Source organism: Canis lupus, chromosome 18 (assembly GCF_048164855.1).
Source record: "Canis lupus baileyi chromosome 18, mCanLup2.hap1, whole genome shotgun sequence".
Classification (NCBI taxonomy): Eukaryota; Metazoa; Chordata; class Mammalia; order Carnivora; family Canidae; genus Canis; species Canis lupus.
In genome coordinates, this window is record NC_132855.1 from 56,146,935 (window position 1) to 56,168,567 (window position 21,633).

The 21,633-nt window shown below is 49.6% G+C and overlaps 1 protein-coding gene across 4 annotated transcripts in view; it reads right to left on the reverse strand.

Annotated features, from left to right (window-relative positions):
* PLXNA4 (plexin A4) overlaps positions 1-21,633 on the reverse strand; it is a 420,895-nt gene that overhangs the window by 212,575 nt on the left and 186,687 nt on the right. The window contains exon 4 of one of the 4 annotated variants that reach the window (XM_072784614.1): positions 16,569-16,740. The exons of the other annotated variants lie outside the window; for them this stretch is intronic. Coding sequence (XP_072640715.1) covers positions 16,699-16,740 — 42 coding nt within the window. The 3' untranslated portion in view covers positions 16,569-16,698. Of the gene's footprint in view, positions 1-16,568; positions 16,741-21,633 lie in introns of those variants that run through there. 4 annotated transcript variants of the gene reach the window in all.

The window sequence follows — 21,633 nt, forward strand, 5'->3', positions numbered from 1 at the left end:
TAGGAATGACGGTAGCCAACCTTCTTTTTCCTTCTCACACATGTTAGAGAGTCAACACTGCTCCACCAGGGATTCACTTTGGAGAACAAAGAGGCCAGGGACATGGGGAAAGATTACTGAGGACAGTTTGTGAATCCACCTATTTCCAAGGGCACTAACCTTAGGGGCATCGTCCCTGCTTGCAAGAGATCCAGTATCCAAATGGACAGACTGGTGACAGGTAAGGATTTGTTTGTTTGTTTGTTTTTTGGTCACTTAGAAGCCTCAAGCTTTACTTTTGTCTGGAGACACCTCCAACTAAAAACAGAAGAACTCCCTAGCCTTTTTTTTTTTTTTTTTTTTTTTTACTCATGAGAGACAAAGAGAGAGAGGCAGAGACACAAGCAGAGGGAGAAGCAGGCTCTCTGCAGGGAGCCCGATGTGGGACTCATCCTAGGACCCTGGGACCATGCCCTGAGCTAAAGGGAGATGCTCAACCACTGAGCCATCCAGGTGTCCCATCCCCAGCCTTTTTAAATGTAGCCACCAGGAATGAGGGTCTCTGTAGAACACCCAGGGGTCAACAGGGAAGGCTGCGTGTGAGCCGGATCCACCCAGCGCCCATCACTGTATACTGAGTGCAAAGTTCTGTGCCCCGCTTGCTTTCCCCTGTCCTCCCTCTTTTCTTCACCTCCTTCTCACTTTTTGTTATCCTCTCCACAAAAGGCTTCTTTCACCTTCTCCTGGTGGGCAGGAGTGTATGATTCAAGCGAAGCAGTGCTTACCCAGGGTCCCAGCCTGCTGGGAGCGACTCCAAGGCCACTGTGTCAAATAGCTCTTGAGGACACAATTCATTTTTTCTTTGTAAATGATGCCTCCTGGAGCTGTACAGTAGCCTGGCCCTGAACCCACGGCCAGTTTGGGATCTGAAGATACCAAGACACCAAAATGGCCAGCTCGGGTGTGTTGTCTCTCTAGCCGGGTTACCAGGAAGCCTTCAACTTTTCATCTGCGGCATGTCAAGGTGGGGGTCGTGGGGACAGGATGTTTCCCAAGAAAGAATTAAGGGCTTTACATCTCCTGCTGCATTCAATTCGAAGAGAGCTGGCCTCCTCTTTGCCTTTACACAAACCTTTTCAGTCTGAGATCCCCGATGACAGCAGACTCTTCAGGGGGAGTTTACTGCAGTGTTTGGAAATTGCCTTGCGTGTTTTTATAGATTTGAGCGTAGGCCTGGTGGTCTTGGAACTCTGCAGGCAACTCTAATAAATAAATAACAGTGCTCGGCTGAGCACTGGGCTAAGTTAAGTACAGGATTTTCTTAGGCCAGAGTCAGGGAAGGGAGTTACGGGTAAATCCACACCAGAGAGCAGGAGTGGCTGGACACAGAGCACTCCACGCAGCAGGGATGGCCACCTCAGATGAAGATTTGTGACCAAGGTAGAGATTCCATTGCAACCACGAACTCGTTTTCTAGATTCCAAAACAAAGTCTTTCTGCATCTATGTGGCATCAACATACAAAATACAAAAATACATTTTGTGAAATAAAGGATAATATATACCTGCGATGATATTATGACTATTACTATGATTATTTCTGACCTCTGGAAGGGGATTGAGAGGTTCATTTAATTATCCAGATATTTTGAAATATAGGAATCCTTTTCTTTTTCTCCCCATTTCCAATTTAACCCAGATGTTCATCATCTGTAGAGTGTCTCAAAGGTTTCTTATTTGAAAAACAGGGGGGGATTCAATCTCAATTATCTCACAGGGATGCCCTTTATATTAACAAGTGATCCTGAAGCAGTGTGCCCACACACTCTGGGCAGAACAAAACTTGAAGAATACGGATTGCCAGTATAACGAGGCAGCAGCGGGATCTCTAAATATAGTAACAATGGGCCAAATAATTTGGAGGAGAGTTGGTGGAGAAGAAAACTGAGCAAGGAAGTGATTGTGTTTTATTAAATTCTCTGGAAGTAATTAGCCGTACAAGATCTTCAGGTGTGATGATTTCAGAGCATCCAGGCCATTATTTATTCACAGTTAATCCTTAACTTAACATATGTGTTCATTCAATAACTATTAACTCGGTGCCTACTATATGACAGAAACCCTGGTAGGTGCTGGAGATAAAGGGGTGAACACATGATTTTCTTTCTTCTTTTCTTTCTTTTTTCTTTTCTTTTTTACATTTACAAATGAAGTAATTGTGATCGTGTAAATTCTGTGAAGACAAGGTGAAAGGAGCCATGACGACGAATGAATGGATTCGGGTGGACATGTTCTTGTGGGCACGGCTGGATGGCCGGCCGCCAGGACCCCACAAGGCACAGCCTGCAGTAGCCAGGGTCTTGTCGGCTACACAAGCAGCACTTGGCTTTACTATGAATTCAGTAAGAGCCCACGGAAAGGTGTAGAATCACATAGAGGAAGAAACACTGGGATCGGAAGGTCTGGGCTCTAGACCCAGCTCACCATCTTAGCCAGCCCGGTGGCTCTGAGGAAGCCACTGGGCCTCCCCAGATTCTGTCCTCAGGTTTATAAAAGGGTAACACAAACAGACTCAAACTTGGAGCTGGAGGGCACACCAAAAGGTTATTGCTATTGTTGTTTGAATCCAGTTCCACCCAATTTGGAAGAAAAAATCCCAAGGCTTCTACTATCCATTCTGTCTGCTTTGATTGCAGCTATGACCAAAAGAAAGAATGCATGTAAATACATTTTGTGAAATAAAGGATAATATATACCTGCGATGATATTTTGACTATTACTATGATTATTTCTGACCTCTTCCTCTCTGGCCACCAACTCCCATGTCTCCGTGTCCCTAAGTGCTGGGGCCAGAGAGTGAAAAATGGAGCCATGCCTGCATATACACATATATGTATATGCATCTGTGTCTTTGCCTCTTTATCTCATTATCTAGGTCTGGAGAGAAAAGAGGAAAGAGAGTTGGAAGCCTGGCTGCAGTTCTATGGCATTATTTACAGGGAGGGGGGCACTCCTGAAAAACTGCCGTATCCCCTTGGGAGCAGTGACCTAATCAAGATGTATAATTATCTGCCTTATCTAAATGAAAGCATCATTTGAGAAACAGTAATGGGCCTCGGTGTGGCTTCAATTGCTATATAGTTCTCAATTGCTATTGAGCTCTCATTTGCCATGAGTTCAGCAGCTGAAGGGTAATTATAATGTTTAACAAATATATTCCCTTTAGGGACCTGATGTTAAAGACGCAACATCCTTTCTCTCATCCTACCAAATTACACAGCTCTCAGGACCATCGCTACATACCCCCCAAATCAGGGGTGCTTTCTCTGCCCCAGCTCATCTCTCTGGGGGTCCGCTGCTTTAGGACCATGTGGCCTCAGAGGGCACGGGGTGGGGGGGGTGGGGAAATCAAGGTCAGGACCTCCAGGTGCATCTGCCCCTCATCTATAAATAGACATGAGACTTCCTGCTGTCCCTGAGGCCTTCCTAATGAACTCCAAGAAGGCTTGGGAGAATATGCTCTGTCGGTTGCTTCCCCCCTCCAGGTCCCAGGCATCATCCCTTCTCTGCAACACCAAGGTAAAAAACCATGCAGATCAGAGCAGAGGTAGGGTTCACCTTCAAAACAGAGATCAATGATACTCAGCCACTCCCCAGGACTATGGGGCTAAAAAAAGGTGGGGGGGGGGGTCCTGGTTTTTCTTTTCTTTTACGGCACATTGGATATTCTTGGCAGGCTTAGCAAAAGCCTTTAGTGCTAAATGATGCTTTTCATCAATAAAAATATAAAAGTGAGCAGATTTGGAAGAGGAAAGCCAAACCTTCTATGGGAGTATTGTAGAGTGAAGAGTGCCTCTGTCCACACCGCAGCTTAGAACGTAGCACAGAGGTCCGCTTGGAGAGGGACATGGTGGGGTGGCCCCCAGTGTCTGGCTGGCTCTAGCGTGCACAGTCCCGCACACACCCCTTGTCTACCCCTCTGGCCCTCTAAGCCTATTGAATACATACGGCTTGATGACAGGGGCCACCCCTGCTATAGTCACCTTGTATCCCTGGTGGCTGGTCCTGTTCTTAACACTTCACAGGTGCTCGTTAAGTGTTTGCAGAATGAATGCTAAATGGAGCAAAGAGGTGAGTGGAGGTATCACTGCAAGCTGCCTGATGGCCTGTTCTGAGAACTGGCCTTTAGATGGATGGTCATGGATGCCATCCCCTTCCCCAAGGAGTCAAACATAATGAGCCCTGGGGGGCAGGTCACTGCTACACTCTAGAGATGAGCTTACAGGGGACCTTCCAGGGAAAACTGGGAGGAGCTGGGAGAGAGGGAAATATCCCAAGCAGGCATAAGGCAGGGGTGGCAGCCATGGGGGCTGTTCACCATGCCATCAGTAAGGGAAGCCAGCTTCTCCAAAGGCCCCCATGGGCCCGTGGTGCCTGATGTGAGCATGCAGTGCCCCAAACACAGAAACCCACTCGTGTGCCCACCATAGGTGACTGGTGAGCTCACAGAAAATGGTGGGTGGACTGATTTGTTTATTGGGCCTTCTGTTTATTTTGCCCAGAGTGATGGATAAATTTAGCAGAGAGGGAAGGAGAGAAGGGACTTGGGTTTGGAGACCAGTCTGTCAGCTGCAGAGTGGCCAAGCCAGCTTCCAGTTATTAGCTCTGAAAATAAAATTTCTCTCCGGTCCTCACTCCTTTGTTGGGAGGATATTTTTTTCCCAACCACATTAATAAAAAACAATAACAACAAACTTGGAGAGCAGGGCAGGAGCAGGAAGGGTTAGGGTAGGAAAAGTGAAGACCTCGTTTAACGGAACCAGTTCTGTGCCCCCTGAACACTTTGATTAAAGCCATGGGACCTAAATCAAAGCTATTGAAAGGAAAAATAAAAAGATGTCTGAGAACAATTTCGTTTGCTGGAATTTCCCCTCCTGTATTCTATTATGATGGGGACGGTGCAAAAAAAAAAAGAATTTCTATTTGGCCTTCCTTTGATGTTTCAAAGGAAAGAAGAACATTAGAGAAAGAAAGAAGAAGGGAATTTGACACTAATCTTGTTTCCTTTCTTTCCTTCACTTGCATCAATAACTCAACTGGAAATGAAGTGGGGTCTGAGCAGCTATCGAGCCCAGGCTTCTCACAAATAAAAAGCAGGATCATGTAACAAGAGGGAGTTCAAAAGGCCAGTAGGTCACCAAGGACCCCTTCTCAGTCACGAGTCCTGTCCGTCCCCTGGTCCCCCTGTAAAGCATGAGACAACTAGAGGTCCTGGTAGCATTGTCAGGTCAGGCCATGGGTGGGACAGGTAATTGAGAGGCCTTCAATTCACACACTTCCATATTTTTTTTAAAGATTTTATTTCTTTATTCATGACAGAGAGAGAGAGAGAGACTGGCAGAGGGAGAAGCAGGCTCCATGCAGGAGCCTGACGTGGGACTCGATCCTGGGTGGGACTTGATCCTGGGTATTCAGGATCAGGCCCTGGGCCACCGGGGCTGCCCACACATTTCCATATTAAATGGCTTCTCTACAGAGGCCCCTGCAGGAAGGGGCGCCCTCTCTGAGGTAGGGCTGCTATACTGATCCAGAAGAGGTGGCCGAAGGCAGCAGTATTCAAATACGACAAGGCTGCCAACACCTGACGCATTTCTGGGCTGGGAATCTGCACAGCTAGCCCCCTGGCTCTCTGAAGAGGACCCCAGCCTTTCCCTACCAGTCACATGCATCTTCAGACTTCCTAAAGAAAGGGGGGCACTCGGACGAAGAAATGAACACAAATGCTAGAAGGACGAGGATGTGAAAGAAGTAAGCCACGATGTGCTTGCTGGACTCTGACTGATTGATGGTAACTGCCCAGAGGGCTATGTTAAGGATGATTCTGAGGTCCAGTATGAATTTCAACAGAATAAGTGTAGCGATCAACGAAGTCACGTCTGCAGTAGGGGTAGAAGCAAGCACTGGTACCACATGCCGTGGACATGCCATCCGCGGTACATTGAAAATAGCACTAGACGTGGAGCCAAAAGCCAAGATCCGCGACCTTAGGAAAGACAACTTTCTGAGCCACAGGTCTCCTCTCATTCGAATAATACTAATGACCTGAAAATCGACATTTGTATATGGACTTCGTGATTTGTAAAACATGCTCAAATATGTTATATTTTTTATTATGGTAAATTATAAAGCATAAAATTGGCCACTTTAACAAATTTGTAAGTGCACAGTTCAGTGGCATGAAGTGCAGTCACATTTCTGTGCAACCATCCCCACCACCCACTTCCAGAACTTTTTCATCCTTCCAAATCAGAACTCTGTCCACATTAAACACTAACTCCCCATTCTCCCCACCCTTCCGCCAGCTCCTGGCAACCACCATTCTCCCTTCTGTCTCTATGAATCTGACTACTCTGGGTATCATATGAAAGTGGAATCACGTGGTATTTGTCCCTTTGTGTCAGGCTTATTTCACTGAATATAATATCCCCAAGATTCATCCATATTGTAGCAGGTGTCAGAATTTCCCTCCTTTTAAATTTAAAGGCTGAATACTATTCTAGTATCTGTATATGCCACACTTTGTTTATCTATTCAAACTGTTAATTGATACCTGGGTTGTTTCTACCTTTGCACTGCTGTGAATTCTGCTGCCATGAACATGGTTGTACAAATAACCTGTTTAAGGAGCGCCTGGGTGGCTCAGTCAATTGAGCGTCCAGCTCTTGGTTTCAGCTTGGGTCATGATCCCAAGGTCATGAGATCGAGCCCAGCTCTGGGCTTGGGACTCAGTGGGGAGTTGGCTTGAGGATTCTCTCTCTCCCTGTCCCTCTGCCCCTTCGCCCTCTTGTGCTCTCAATCTCTCTCTCTCTGTCTTTAAAATACATAAATAATCTTTAAAAACAAACAAACAAACAACCACCAAATTATCTGTTTAGGTCCCTGCTTGTGAGTCTTGGGTACATATCCAGAAGTGGAATTGCTGGATCCTATGGTAATTCTATACTTAATTTTTTTGAGGAGCCACCATACTATCACTTTCTCTTTTTAAATTTCAATTAGTAATGCCTGTTTGGAATATCTCATGGAGAGGTTGAAAGATCACAAAGAAACAAAGGTTGGTGAAACTCAAGTTGAAGCTGGCCAGGTATGGCCCGGGCCTGGCCAAGAACATGTGGCAAATCCCCTCCCAGGCTGTGGTTGGCAGGCCCTGTTGCTCCAGCAGAGTACCAGGATGGAGAAGCAACAGCTTGATCCCAGCCGCTCTGCCACCTGCTGGTGTGCGGAGGGCATGTGGTCCCTGGGCCTGGACCAGCGCACTGCTAGGAGAGAACATTTCACTCATTGGCAGTGATGTTTCCCTTGGCAGGGGGAATGGCTCAGATACTGCCTCCTGGAACACAGAGCCATGCATGGGAAGGGCAAGGGGGAGGGAATGTTGAGGAAAGATGGGCAGCCATGGCGGGAGGAAGCCATTAGCATTTTGGTTGTGACATATTTATGCTCAGATCTTGTCATGTGGAGCAAATAACAGGATATTCTGATAGAGACTCAGCTCTCAAATAATGGGCTAAAAAGAAAGAAATGCACTGCCTTTCTTTGTTCCACAAAGGCCTTGCAGCTGGCGAGATCGTAGCCAGCTTGCCAGAGTACAAAGCTTTAGAGTTCTTGTCCTCCCTGTGATGGGGCAGTGGTTTAATGCCAGCTCAGAGCCATTAAGAGGCTGAGCTGCCTGGACACGTCCCATCGCAGGACGCCATTGGCATCTGGAAGTGATAACTAGCTTGAGGGGCTCTTTCTATCTCCATCAAATTGTCTAGAAGTCACTGGACTTAACAGGGCCCGCCTGGGGTCATGGCGCCCACACTCTTGCCTAGAACAAACATTAGCAAAGACATCATAAACCGGCAGGATTCTTCTGACTGCCCCAAATCCCCAATCCATGGCCTTGCTCTGGGGATGTGGAGAAAGATGGTTTGTTTTTCGCCCTGTCTTCATAGTTCACCGCTGTGGTTCAGCAGGCAGGCCCTGGAATTTGACCAAACGCAGGTTGACTCTCGGGACTGACATTTACTACTTCGTAAATTTAGGGAGTTTCTACAATTACTACATGGCTTAATCCTCACATTCTTCATCCGTAAGCTGGAGATAAGCAAGAATGCCTGCCTTATCTACTGAGTGACGCAAGGTGCCTGGTACATGAGAGCACATAGCCAGCAATACAGATGATGTCTCTTCCATGGAGGTGCCCCCCCCGCTTTGAAGAACACAGCCAGAGCCCCTTTGATGGGTGCCCACCTATGTGTCTCTCCTTCCTCATGCACCCCCTTTGGGGCTCAGTTTCATCATCTCTAAAATGAGGGTTTGCATCAATTAATTTCTAGAAGGTTCTTGTAGCCGCATGGACACATAATCCTGGGACTGTGGCTAACGGATACGAGTACCAGGTAAAGAGAGAAGGCCATGTACATGAGGCAGAGGGTAGAGATGGGGTCCAAAGCCAAGATTGCTGGTACCCAGGCCATAGTGGAAAAAGAGATTCAGAGGGAGGGCCGGGCAGTAGCAAGGAAATATTTCCTCTGCCAAGTCCTCTTAAATAGACACCTGTATCACTGAGGAGATTGTTGAAACTCTATTCCTTTGAGAACTTAAAAAATGAGTTAGAGCACACTGCAAGGAAGAAAGCTGGGTGTCCTGCCACCTTTCCTTTTATATCACTAATCATAGGAGAGAGCTGTGTGCAGTCTCTGGGTCCCTTGGGTGCCTCCCCATCTCTCAGGGAGCTTGGCGACTCCTGAAGAGAAGCAGTGCGATTAGTTAGAAGCTGTGAACTTGTCTCAAAGATGACTGTCTGGTTACACGGAGCTTCACACTGAGAGAAATTGGAAGAAATCTGTAATCGGAGGATGAACCCGGAGGAAATAGTGAGTCTGACCCATTGCTCATTATGTTCATAGCCCTACAAGATAGAGCTCAGTACCTGGAGAAGGAGTCCTCAGTCCTTTTCTCACTTTCTGGGCTAGGAGGGGCTGTCTTTTAGGATAACAGACCCTGTGCCTTCTAGGCCTCGGTTTTCCTACCTTATAAAAGAGAGAGAATTAAATAAGAAATATATCTTTCTTCAGCCAACCTTCAGCTTTCCAGGAAATCAGGAGTCATCATCTGGGAAGTAGATGGTTGGCTGGCTGGGATTCCAGAAAAGGGATTCCAACAAAGGGCCACCTTCACCTTTTGGAAAAAGTTGGAAAACATTTGAGACTTGTGGACTGGATATGGAAGTGAGAGCTTGAAATAAGCCAAGAAAGAGATACCTGAAATGCCTAGAAATGAAATCCTTGCTGAATATGGCACTCAACCTGTGGATGCAGATCGAGTCAGGAATGTGGTTGGCGATGTTTAGAGGTGGAGATGTACAGGCATGGTGAGGGGCAATGGGCCGGGCTCTGGAGATTGCAGAGACCCCCTGGTCTGGGACAAGAGATTGCTCAGGAGGCTGGGCTGGTGGCTCTGCCACAGGCAGTGATCAAAGAGACTCTTCTGCAGGACCGCTGCCTGCTACCCACTTTGGAGGTGAGTCACACCGCTCTCAAGAAGGATTCAAGCACAAGTAGGCTGGCGGCAAGATGGTAGCAGAGGAAGGAGATACAGCAGGAAGAAGGAAAAGGAGTGGAGGTCTCAGGAAGAGAGGGTGGTGTGTGGACTGGCAAGAGATGGGGCCTGCCGGCAGTAAGTGGAAAAGGATGAAGGGAACCAAAGAGAAGCCAGAGAAATAGGGAAGAAATTATGGGAGAAGGAGTAGACCAGCAATGAGTCACCATATGCAAGGAATATGACAGATGACCCGGTCTAGAGGAAGGACCTGTCTGGCTGGGACAGATGACCACATATGGAGGCAGCACATCCCTGGGGAATGAGCATCCCCTAGGGACCAGCACAAAGGGGGAGGAAAAAGCCAACAAAGGGCATAAGCAAGGATGGAAGGGCCAATGGGAGCCATGTCCTTCAACTGAACTGATCCCAGTAGTCACACCAGACCTGCAGTGCAGGCTTGTATTCGATAAGAAAGCCAAGGACCAGAGGCTCAAGGGCTGGCCCAAGGTCCCCCAGTGGTGAGCAGTGGAACTGGAAGTCCACCCAGATCTGCTGGCCAGAGCCTTCTTCCCCTGTGACACCTTTCTCCTAATGCTCCAGGCCTGGAAGATGGAGATCTTGGAGGACGCAGAGGTCACGGCAGGGAGTTTTCTGTGATGACACCACACACCTAAGAAGGAAGATGGTCAAGAAAGTGTGACGTCTTGGAAATGGGTAAACACTGAGAGCATGAAGGGGGTGGTCAGCATTGCCTGGAGAAAGAGGGAGGGCCAAGGAAATAAAGGAGAACAAGATCACTTGTGATTACTCTATTCCAGTTTGCTTTTTTCTTTTCTTTCTTTGGGGGTGGGGGGTGGGGGGGCAGATGGAGAGTGGGGTGGGGGTGGGTGCAGAGGCAGAGGGAGAAGCAGACTCCTTCTGAGGGGCTTCATCCCAGGACCCTGGGATCATGACCTGAGTCAAAGGCAGACACTTAACTGAACCACCTAGGTGCCCCCCAGTTAGGTTGTTTTTTTTTTTTTTATTAACGTGCAAAAACTATTTGATCAGTTGTTAGGGTTTGAGAAAAGAAAAGCAGCAAGGAGATAGAGTGTCGGAGCAGAGAGTAGGGGGTAGGGAGGGGAGAGAGAAGTGGCTGCATCCACACAGGCCTTGCTTCCCGTCACTCCTTGCCAGCGGCTCCGTGGGCCTGTCCTGAGCCCAGAGGAGCAGCTGTGTGAACCCAGGTCCAGCTGGCAGAGCGTCCCCACTGACTCGGGGGCCAGAGGAGGAGCCAGGGCCCTGCTCTCTCCTGCCACTCCTGCCCCTGCTCCAGTCTACTCGGGGCTGGGACCTCAGCAGGAAGGGGCTGACAGCACAGCCCCTGCCTAGCCACGTGGGCTCGGAGGACCTGGGCACAAGGTGTGGCTCGTCCTGCCTCACTCAAGGACACCTGGCTCTGCTCTGGGCATGGTGCCCGTCTCAGCCAACAGTTGCAGACAAGGCCTGGGCTGAGGGGAGTTGACAGACACGCATCTGCCGAGGAGCCAGGCATAGCCCCGAAGGACCCGGCAGCCCAGCCCTGCAAACAGCGAGGTTGCCAGAGTGAAATCTGCAGTCACCAGCTGGGAGCCACAGGGTGACATTGGATGTCAAGCCCTGACCTTGGGACCCACATCCCACTGTCGGGCGTCTGCATTCTCCTCACATACCCCTCTGTGAATGCCTGTAGCTCTCAGCACCACCTGGGGGCGTTTCCACCCCCTGCCCTCATTCAAATCACCCCAACTCTTCATCACTGCATCGGGCTCTCATCTGGGTTACCTTCTTGGGTCTGCGGGCTTGACGAGCCCGGCTGCTCGGAGAGGCTCAGAGCTTCTCGCAGCCCCTTCACAGGAGATGAGAACATCCCCAGCGCCTCTGCCATTCAACCGAGGCAGCTTCTTTCAACTTCTGTCTTCCCCTCGGGCAAAATCATCAGCAAAGCCAGCACTGAGCCCAGTGGCCTAAGCCCCTCCTTTGATTCCCAGGCCCCCAGAGCCACCCGGGCGCCAGCAACCCGCTAAGACAAAGCACCAGACCCCTTGCTGGTATTGTGCGCATTTCCCCCTTCTCAGCAAAACTGACAGGAGGAGGCTTTCCAGGAGCAGAGTGAGCAGAGAACTCCTCCAGCCTGGGTCCCCAACTCTTGTTCCTCAGCCACTGTCCAGAGGAGCCATCCAAGGGGGACGGGCTAGTGATTCTGGTGGCTCTGCAGATGGGAGAAGCCAGGCGGCTGTGTGGCAAGAATGGAAGAGCCCCGAGTGGGTACAATATTCACCAAAGGAAGCACCTGCCAGTGTTGACAGAGAAAGACTTCCCACCACAGTTTGCGCTGACAAGCAGGCACTTCATGTCTGCCCTGAAACCATTGCTTTGAACGACGAGCTCATCAAAGAAGGGGAATTTTTATAGACTCTCTGTAGAGGAGTGATTTTGATGCCTAATCTGTCCATTATGGCTCCCCGGGAAGTAGATACAAAGCGGTGTAAGCAGTGTGGCCTGGAACGAGCCATGGCTCCCCTGCAGGGGAGCCCAAGTGTTTTACATTGAAGCCACAGAGTCCACCTGGGTGTCTTTCCTTCCCAGTCTTAACCCTGGTTGGGAATCTGAGTAGAGGAAAATGGAGACTCTGTCCACCCAAGGGGCCACTGTGGCAGGATTCAGAAAGTCTCCACATTGCGAGGTTGTCCGGGACCGTGTAGATGCTGGCATGAGACCCCAGGGGAGGAAAAGGCAGCTGGTTGGAGCGAGGTTCCTGGAGAACCCACCGGCCTCCACGCCAGAGCGGCCATGGTTTCCCAGCTGGGGTGTAGCCTCTCCAGTGCTGGAGAACATCCAGCTTTTGGCCTTGGCTAATGCCCCCCCAGCTCTATTGAAAATTCTTAATGCTTCAAAACATCTTTTATAAAATCATCCATTTGTTTGTTTTCTTAATCTATACTTCGGTGGTAAAACTTGCCTTGCGTTGCCTATACTTGGCAGGGCCAACTCTCCCGGACTCTGTGTGTGCTATGTGTGTTACCTATTTCTTTTCCTTTCCTACCACTAACATAAGAAGATATAAATAAATGTCAGCGAGTAGCAAATTCGTTCAACGGAGCAGGGAGCAGATCTGTTTCTTGGGTTCAGCTGACTCATTCTTAAAGCCCCTGCTCCCTACCCTGCTCCAGCACCCGGGGGCTATGACTAGGCCAGCCCATCCCCTGATTTTAGATATAACTAGATTCTCAAAAGGGTATAATATGTTCCGGGAGCTGATAGTCTTTTTTTTTTTCTTTTTTTTTTTTAAGATTTATTTATTTATTTGAGAGAGAGATAGAGAATGAGTGGGGAAGGGCAGGAGGAAAAAGAGAGAGAGTCACAAGCAGACTCCGCCCTGAACACAAAGCCCGATGCAGGGCTCAATTTCAGAACCCTGAACTGAACTGAACTGAAAACAAGTCACTGAACTGAAACCAAGAGTCAGTTGCTTAACCCACTGTACCACCAAGGCACCCCTGACAGCCCATTTTTGCCTCAAGTGTCCCCAGTGACGATGCCCGGCACCCTGACAGGTAGTGGGAGCTGATGCCTGGTTTGTGGGGGCACTTGCCATACTGATGGACAGAGGCAGAGGCAAAGGGAGGGCAGAAGAAAGGAGATCCCGCAGAAGAACATGGGCCGGGGGGTGGGGGAACTTGACTGCTAATGAATATGCCTTGGATGTTGGGGGAGGGGAGGCAGGTAAGAGCAGAGAAGTGACAGGGACAGGAGCAAAGAAGGAAATGATGAACCGAGTTTTAAGTTGGCTCTGTGTTATGTATATGATAGTCACAAAGATGAGAGAAGGAGAGGAGGCAGGGAGGACAGGAAAGGATATAGATAAGTTAAGACAAGAGCCATTTGGGTGGACAAGAAAAAAGTTGGCCAAGAACTACCCCAGGAGCCCCTCCGGGATGGCCCAGGACGCACCATCTTCAGCTGCCTGTTTGACAGCCTCCAGGATCTTGAATCCCGTCTTATCAAAATTCCTCTCCGAAGACCTCACTGCCTCTCAGATGCCTCACTGCCTCTCAGAGCCTATTTCTGGACATAGCTCTGTGAAGGAGGTGCTGGCATGGGGAAGGCACCCTCATGGAGGGTTTCATAAAGCTGAGGCTGCTAGAGAATTGATGGCCAAAACCAATTTGGGGTGGCGTGGTGGGGAACCATCCCAGCAGTCCTTGAAATGGAGGAATCAAAGCAAAGACACAGGGATGATGACTCCCTTATCACAGCCCACGGTTGAGGCCTTCCTGATCTGTCACCCCCAGTCTGCACTTGCCCTCAACGCACCCGCAAAGTCTTGGACTCCCTCAGCCCCTGAAGAGTGGTTGGTCCACAGAAACAGGCTGAGAAATAACCCGGGGGAAACCTAATTGCGGAGGTAGAGAATTCAACCTGGAATGCAAACCTGCTACTGTGCGTTCCCAAACCAAAACCGTATTGTCTTTTCATTATGTGTGTCACCACCCTATTTAATTGTTGCTGATCACTGCCTCTAGACTGACACCCGTATGCTTTGGGAAAAAACTTCTTTCTGGTGACATGCTGTGCGGGGCCAGATGTTGAGCAAAAATGGCCAATAAAGAGCTTACATTTTCCAATCCACAAGGTGCAGAAGTAGGGGAAGGGGATTAAGAGGTACAAACTTCCAGTTAAAAATAAGTAAGTCATGGGGATGTAATGTACAGCACTGGGAATACAGTCAATAGTGTTGTGATGGTTTTGTACGGCGATAGCAACTCGACTTACTGTGGGGATCATTTCCAAATGCACACAAATATCCAATCACTGTGATGTACACCTGACCTAAGAGGATATTGTATGTCAATTAGACTTCAATAATAACAAAAAGAAGCAGAGAGGAATGGCCAAGCCAAGGCAGATTTGAGAACCCTAAGTGGTTCTGCCATTTAGAATTTTTAAATTTCACTTGAACAAACTGCATAGCATTCAGTATCACCACACGTGTCACACACACGATGTGGTCTGTATCTATTCCTCGAGCAATGTCTTCCGCATTGAAAACATCTTGGATACCTACATGGCTTCTTTTCTGGTAGGTGCTGGTCTTCTAAAAGAGGTGACATGGGCCCATGGTGGCTCCCTCTTCTTAATGACACCTGCTCAGCTACTCTACCCTCTGTCTCGGGCGGGAGCAGAAACTCTACGCTGATTCGAGTGTCTTCTCTATCCTTAAATTCATCCCAGGTCAGGAGATGTTGCTCATCGTCTCCCACAAGCCACAGACCTGAGACCAGCATGATAAGCAGGAAAGACAAAGGCTTTTAGAATGAAACCACAAGGCTTTAAGTCCTCAGAGAGAATAGAGCCTGACATACAGTAGGCACTGGACAAGTCCCCAGTGAATGAAATTCTGGCTCTGTCCTCACCAACAGTGAGATTTTGTGTAAATTCTCAAAGCCTCAACTTTCTCACCTCTCAACAGGGAAGGGTAGAAGGCTTAAAGAAGATAGTCTATGCTTGTGGGTTCAGTAGAGGGCTTGGCATGGAAAGGAGGGAAGCACTAAGGAAATGGACATTTTTTAAAGTATCTGTGAGCAAAATCAAAAACACTTTAATGCGATGCCAATGATAAAATACTGAACATTTATTGTGTACGTACTATTTATTGCTAGGCACTTTTCTGAGAGCTTAGAATCCATTATCCTTTTTAATCTTCACTGTACTATGTGGCTGGTAAATATCATGATCTCCATTTTGCACACGCAACAATCCCAAGTTTTGAAAGTGGCTAGGGCATGACAGAAGTAGTGAGGAAGCCTATAATGCAGGCAGATAAGCCCTGGCTACCCACCAGTCCTCCCTGAACTTCAATGTTGAGCTAATCCCCATTCCCAGCTACCAGTGACCCCAGTCATTGGCCAAGCCCAGTCTTGCAATGTCTTCCTCCCCAGGGCCCGCAAGACAAGTCATGAGGAAGACAGGGGAAAGGTGACCATCCCTCACATGCTAGGCTGCTGCATTCTAGATGAACTGAGTGAGTGTGAGCTGCTGAGACTAGGGGGCAGTTTAGCTTGTTTGGGTCATGGACCCCTCCTGGAGCAGGAGACACAGATGCACATCCACCTTTCTGGCTTGTTTTACTCCCCACCCCACCCCTGCCATAATCCAGATCACATTATTGCTCTGAAACTCAGAGGCCTTTTGAAGTCATTGTGTTCAGACTATAAAACACATATACACAAAACTGCTGGCCTTCATTAGGGGGAGGAAAAGCTGTTGGATGGTTTGGCTACTAACTGCTTTTGGCTTTTTAGCAGTGGCTTTAAATAATGAGGCACCCATGGAAGTAAGGATGTGGAGGAGGGGTGCTACAGCAGCAACAAAAGGGAGGAATCTGGGAAAGTGGGAAACTTTCATCCAAGATAAGAAACCCTTACGGCTCTTATTAGGCTTGCTGCTCCGTCAGGGAGGTCCCCTGGCTTTAATAAAATCTCATTTTCCCCTTAAACTGTCCCATGTGGTAGGGGCCTAGAGTTTAATAGGGATATAAGAGATGATTCCAACCTGAGGCTCAGGTGGCTGCGCTCCCCCCGCCCCCTCTGGCCAGCAGCTGGGATTGATTGCAGAGCCGCCGATCCAGCCACACACCAGCCATGGCACATCAGAGATCATCTCGAGCCATTTCATGCTGACTTGGGCCAGACCAAGATGGCAGCCTGGCTCCCATGCATTCCCGCTTTGAGAAAAGAGAAGCTCGTCCTGGTCTTTATTAAGAGACAACCAAAGAGTAATTCGACCAGTTTCAACATGTGATTTATTAGGGGGCATGTGCATTTGAAAGACTCCATGGCTTTAATCCATGCCTGACTCCTTAAGGTTCCCATCAGCATTGGATGGCTGTGTTCATTAGGAGCTGCAGATTGTAATGAACTCATCTCTCCTGTCACATGCAATTCTATCCGGGGGGTCTCACTCTCAGTTCTGAGGGGCTGATCTTCCATGTCCAATACCACATGACAGACTCCTTCCCCAGACAAGCAGGATGTCAAAGGTAAAGCTGTTGAGAGGTGCCAGGCCCGAGCCAGTGGAGGTTGAGGGGAAGGTAAGCATGAGCAGCTCGTAATTAGAAGTCACTGGTGGGCATCAGAATACATCCAGCAGAAATCTGTAGAGATGAACACACCCAGAGTCTTTGACAGGTGCTGGTGTTGGTCCTTGCCTTTTCTTCCACTATGCAAAAGGCACACAAATTGTTAAGCCCTTGAACCCTAACCCCAAGACAAGCAGAAACACCATGTCTAGCAACACAGTCTTCACTTCTAGGCAAATCTGTGTGATGTGCTCATACCAACAGAGAACACAGAATGCTCATCTCACTATCTTTTATCAATTCAAACAGGTGAGCTTACTCTTACATGACAATGTTCTAACATTCTTTAGGGGAACAGCAAAAAGAAAACAAATGAAAAACATGTGATGGAGTAAGTCTGGCACCCAGAGTCAGTTATGGCCATTAACTGACAAGTTCATTTCTGAGCTCTGTGTTCTTTCCAAGGTGTCAGAGAGATACCCCAACAAACAGTGTGCTGAAGTGTGTGCAGTAAAGACCAACAGAGGTAGGGCTGCCTCCTTGCCCTCCCCTCATTTCCATCCTGGATGTCACAAGCTCACTTTAGCCCGGCCTCAAATGTTGATGCCCTGTCTGTCTTCCCATTACAGAGTGGGGAGTTTGACTGGGGTCTTGTGTCCTGGTGGAGGTCTGGACAGACCCGACCATGATGGCACAGATGTCTTGCCTTTGAGCATTCTTCAGAAGCTCAAATCACTCTCAGCTTCATCCCAGTCCAGCCTCCAGAAGGATTTAGGACAACATCATTAAATTCACATCTTCCCGAGGGGTCCAGAAGTCTGCTTGTTCCTCAAGAAGTGGAAGAGTCTTTGTAGGCTCAAGGGCATGCCAGGTAGACAGGGTTCCTCCACCCTCAGCTCCCTTCATCAAAAACCAATTCTCTATGCACTCTTCAGTGTATGGCACTGGGGACCTAAAGCCATATGTCACTGCCCCTGCCCCACAGGGTATCACAAAGAGCCCCAGAAGGAAAACAGACGGCTGATCAAACAACCATAATACAGTGTGGTCTACACAAACATGGAAACTTCAGGGGTGAATTCGTAGTCCTGGAAATAGGGTGATTGGTTCTGCCTGGGAGTGAGGAGGAGAAAGAAGGGATCAGAGAAGACCCTTCCCTGAGTAGGTAATATCTGATCTGAGGAGGAGCTCCTAGAACAGTCAGAGAGCAGGAAAGACGCTGTAGACAGAGAAGGCATGATATTCTCAGTCAGAGGGGTGGGAACCAGCATGGCCTGCTGGCAGGGGATGGGGGCAGGCGCAGCACAATTCAGAGTTGCTGGAGTGAGGACAGTGTGGAGCAGGGGGGCCTCGCGTTGAATTTAGAAAGGAAAAATGTTCACGGGAACCAAGAGGGGCAGAGAGCAATATACCCTGCCCATTCATGTGGTAGCAAACGGTGGGCAGTAGGGTTTGCATCCCAGTTCCACGGGCGTGGCCTCAGACACACCCCACCAGATCACCCAGTGCCTCAGTCTACCTGCCCTCCCAGTGTTGCTGCGAGAATCAAATGTAGGTAGGACGGTAGGGAATGGAGAAGTCCGAGGGCTTTTAGTCCTCATGACCAGGCATGTTGGCTTTGGCCCAGGGCTGTACAGAGTTTGCTGAAAAACCCCTGGAGTCTACACGCTAGGGGAGGAGGTGCCACACGCCGTGAGGCAGAGCACAGAACTGTGGGTGTGGGGGGCCGATGCAGGGGGGGCCTCTGTTCACTGCATCCCAATCAAGTGTACCCATATACCTTCCCTTAAAGGGTCTTTTTTTTTGAAGGCTCTTCAAACTCTATGACTATACACAGTGATGTTAGGCCAGGCGCTTTCAGCGGGAAGCAACCAGAAGGAACCAAATTGCTGCTGTGAAATCTCCGCTTGCAGGAAGCGATTTGCTCAGTGATAACCAGTTCTCAGGAGCCCCGATCAATCACTGTTCAGACAGGAGCGGCCTCCCGGCCTCCTAATGTCTCATCCCACCGTGCAGGCAGCCCATCAGCGCTAATTTCATCGGGCAGGCCCTGCCCGCCACTTTGGCCTGGGTTTGGGATCAGAAGACGGCGTCCCCGTGTGCGTGACTGTCCTAGCGAGGGTGTGAGCTGACTGTCACCCCGGCACGGTCCCACCGGCCCCCAGGCTTCCTTGTACCCCTGCCCCTCCGGGTCCGCCCTCGGATCGTGGGAAGCAGGGCTAATCACCTCCGGCTTTCGGGGGAAGCACTGGATCCCGCCCTGGGCTATGTTTGCTCCCGGAGAAGCTACTCCTGCCTGCCTTGCTCTCTCTTCATCAAACATGAATGCCAGCAAACCTCCTCTCGCGGCCTCATGAATTTTGTAAAAAACAAAACACGGGGAAAAGAACCTCTACGCGGTATTCCCCAGACGCTCTGCAGCAGACGGCGCGAGGCTCTCCGGCGCCTGCCTCTGGCCCGGCGAGGCTGGTTGGGAGGAGCCGTGAACGCCAAGTGCTCACGCTGCCCAGCGGCAGCCCAGCAGCCTTGTTTCCTGGGCCCAGTGGAAAGAGCCAGGGCCCAAAATAAGTCAGTTCTCTCCTCTTCCCACCAAAATCGTCTCAAGTGATTTCAGTCCTGAAGATCACTTTTCCGAGCCCAGTGCCCCGTCTCCGGCTTCCAGGCTCTAGAGGACGGCACTTGCAGGATGTTTCTCCGACGGGCTCGGCGCTTCTCCACGCCCCGGCTTCTTCAGGCCCGAAATAAAAGAAGGCAAAGGAGAGGGGAGAGCTGGGTGGTCACCGCACGTTGGGGGAGCCCTGATGGGGAGCGCTCCCCACCTTCGGTACCCGCGCACCTGCCCGGCAGCGCCGGCGCCTCGGGTACCTCCGCCTCACGGAGCCCGCGGCCCGAGCCTCCTGCCCTCCTGTCCCAGTGCTGCGCCGCGAGGACACACCATTTGAGTCCCTCCTGCCCCTCGGCGGCCACCAGCACAGAACTGCTTTCCACCCGGCCACCACCTGCTCTCCGGGAGACCGTGCGCGTGAAGAAGTGCCTGGCGGTAGCGAGGCCCGGGGCTGAGGAGAGGACAGAGATGAGGGGGCTGGCCCGACGGAGCACTGTGGTCACAACACTGTCTCGGAGGAGAGGAGAGGAGAGGAGAGGAGAGGAGAGGGTGACACACTCGGGCTTCAGGCCTCCAGGGTGCTCAGGGCCGCGGGGAGGGCCACCAGAGGGCCAGCGGCCTTTGGATCAAGCGTCCCCCTTGTGTTAACGCTGCACCACTCTCCTGACTAGGAGGTAAGGAGGCAGGAGTGACACCCTGGTGACTCCATCTCTTGCCCCCACTGTCACCTGCTCCTGGTAAAACCATCTATGTGTCACCAGAGTCCTCCAATTATCTTGTTTCTGTCAGAAGCGCAGAAGGGACTCTCGAGTCACGACGCTACCTGCAAGTGGGCACTAATTGTTACGGCTCAGGGTCCTACACAGCAGAAGTGATTCTTCCCTCATGTGCCCGAGGTCTAGTGTTCTCAAGCCATAAAAATAGTTCTTTCCATTTAGAATTGAAAACCAGCTTTAGAGCAAAGAGGAAGAGTATTTAATGCAGAGTTCTCACCACCTCCGGCACACGACTGGTATATGGTACGTGCCGGGTGATTGTTCCTCAAGAGTGTGGTTCATGCCAAGGCCCTCTACCATGGAGCAACCACAGGAGATCAGGGGGGTTTGAGGAGGAGGCATGCAGCATCCTGGGCCGTGGGGCATATTTCTGCAGACTCTGCTCATCTCTGACTACGGGAAGCCAGAAAAGTACCCCTGCAAGCTCCCCATTCCCCGAAAACTACCGGATGTTCCAGGAAGTTTCTTGGATCGCAGCCGAAGTAAGTTACTAACTTGGATCAGTCATTTCACTTCTCTGGCTTTCAAATCTTCATTTGTAAAAGGGATTTTAGGGAAAGAGAAGGAGAATGATTTAGAATACTCAAAAGTCCCTCCCACCTCTGAGTTTCTTTGAACCACTAAGATTTGGAATTCTACTCAAGGGTAGCAGGATATACCTCTAGTTGAGATTTAGTCTACTTTCAACCAAAATAGTAGCCAACACCTTTCTGAAATGGGTATGTGTCCTCCTGTTTAAGACTTCTGAAATGGTACTCGCTTTGGCAGCACATATACTAACACTTCTGAAGTGGCCATTAGTTCTCTTATCTGTAACGGCAGCCCATCAAATGGGCAAAAGTTCTCTGAGGCTGAAGATGTTCAAGTGTAGGCTGGGTTGTAATCCAGAAACTTGGCTGGGCTCTTGCATGTGAGCAAGGGTGCGTGTATATTGCAGGAGTCGGTATATAGCATCCAAGGAGTGGTTAAATGAGGCAACTTTTTCTCTCCCTTCTCACTCTGGGAGCCTATGATGTAGAAGAAAGCTAGGAGTTAATTCATGCCAAATGCCTTTAATAAAACCAAATGCAGAGGAGGAAGGAATGGAGGTTGCATCTCAAAGTTTTGTCTGAGAAGCGCTTCTCTTTCCAAAGCATCCATGGCTCTGTCCTCCAGCTGCCCCCTGGACTTGGAGAGTACATCCGTGGAAGCCCTCCATCCATCCTTGACTGTGGGCTCCTGGAGAACAGGGGCTGCGCTTTACCCTTTGATGTTTCCTTTAGTGACCACCAGAGCGCCAAGAACATAATCACCATTAATCCAATGTTGGAGGAAAGGATGAAAGAATACATGAAGAAACAATCTCGCCTGAATCACAATCATCAATGACAAAGTCAACATTAGATCTTGGGCTTCCTGAAACCCCAGGTATAGCTCTTCATGCTAACTCTGCACATTTCACAAGCAATGAAAGATAGCATCTATCTTGAGATTGCAAGGCCTTTGGGGGTACGGACCGGTCCTTTAGTTCTTGCCTGACCTTTACCACTTGCACACACGATCTTGGAGCCAGCTGCCACCAGCTCCTCGCACCACAGCACGTGAGCC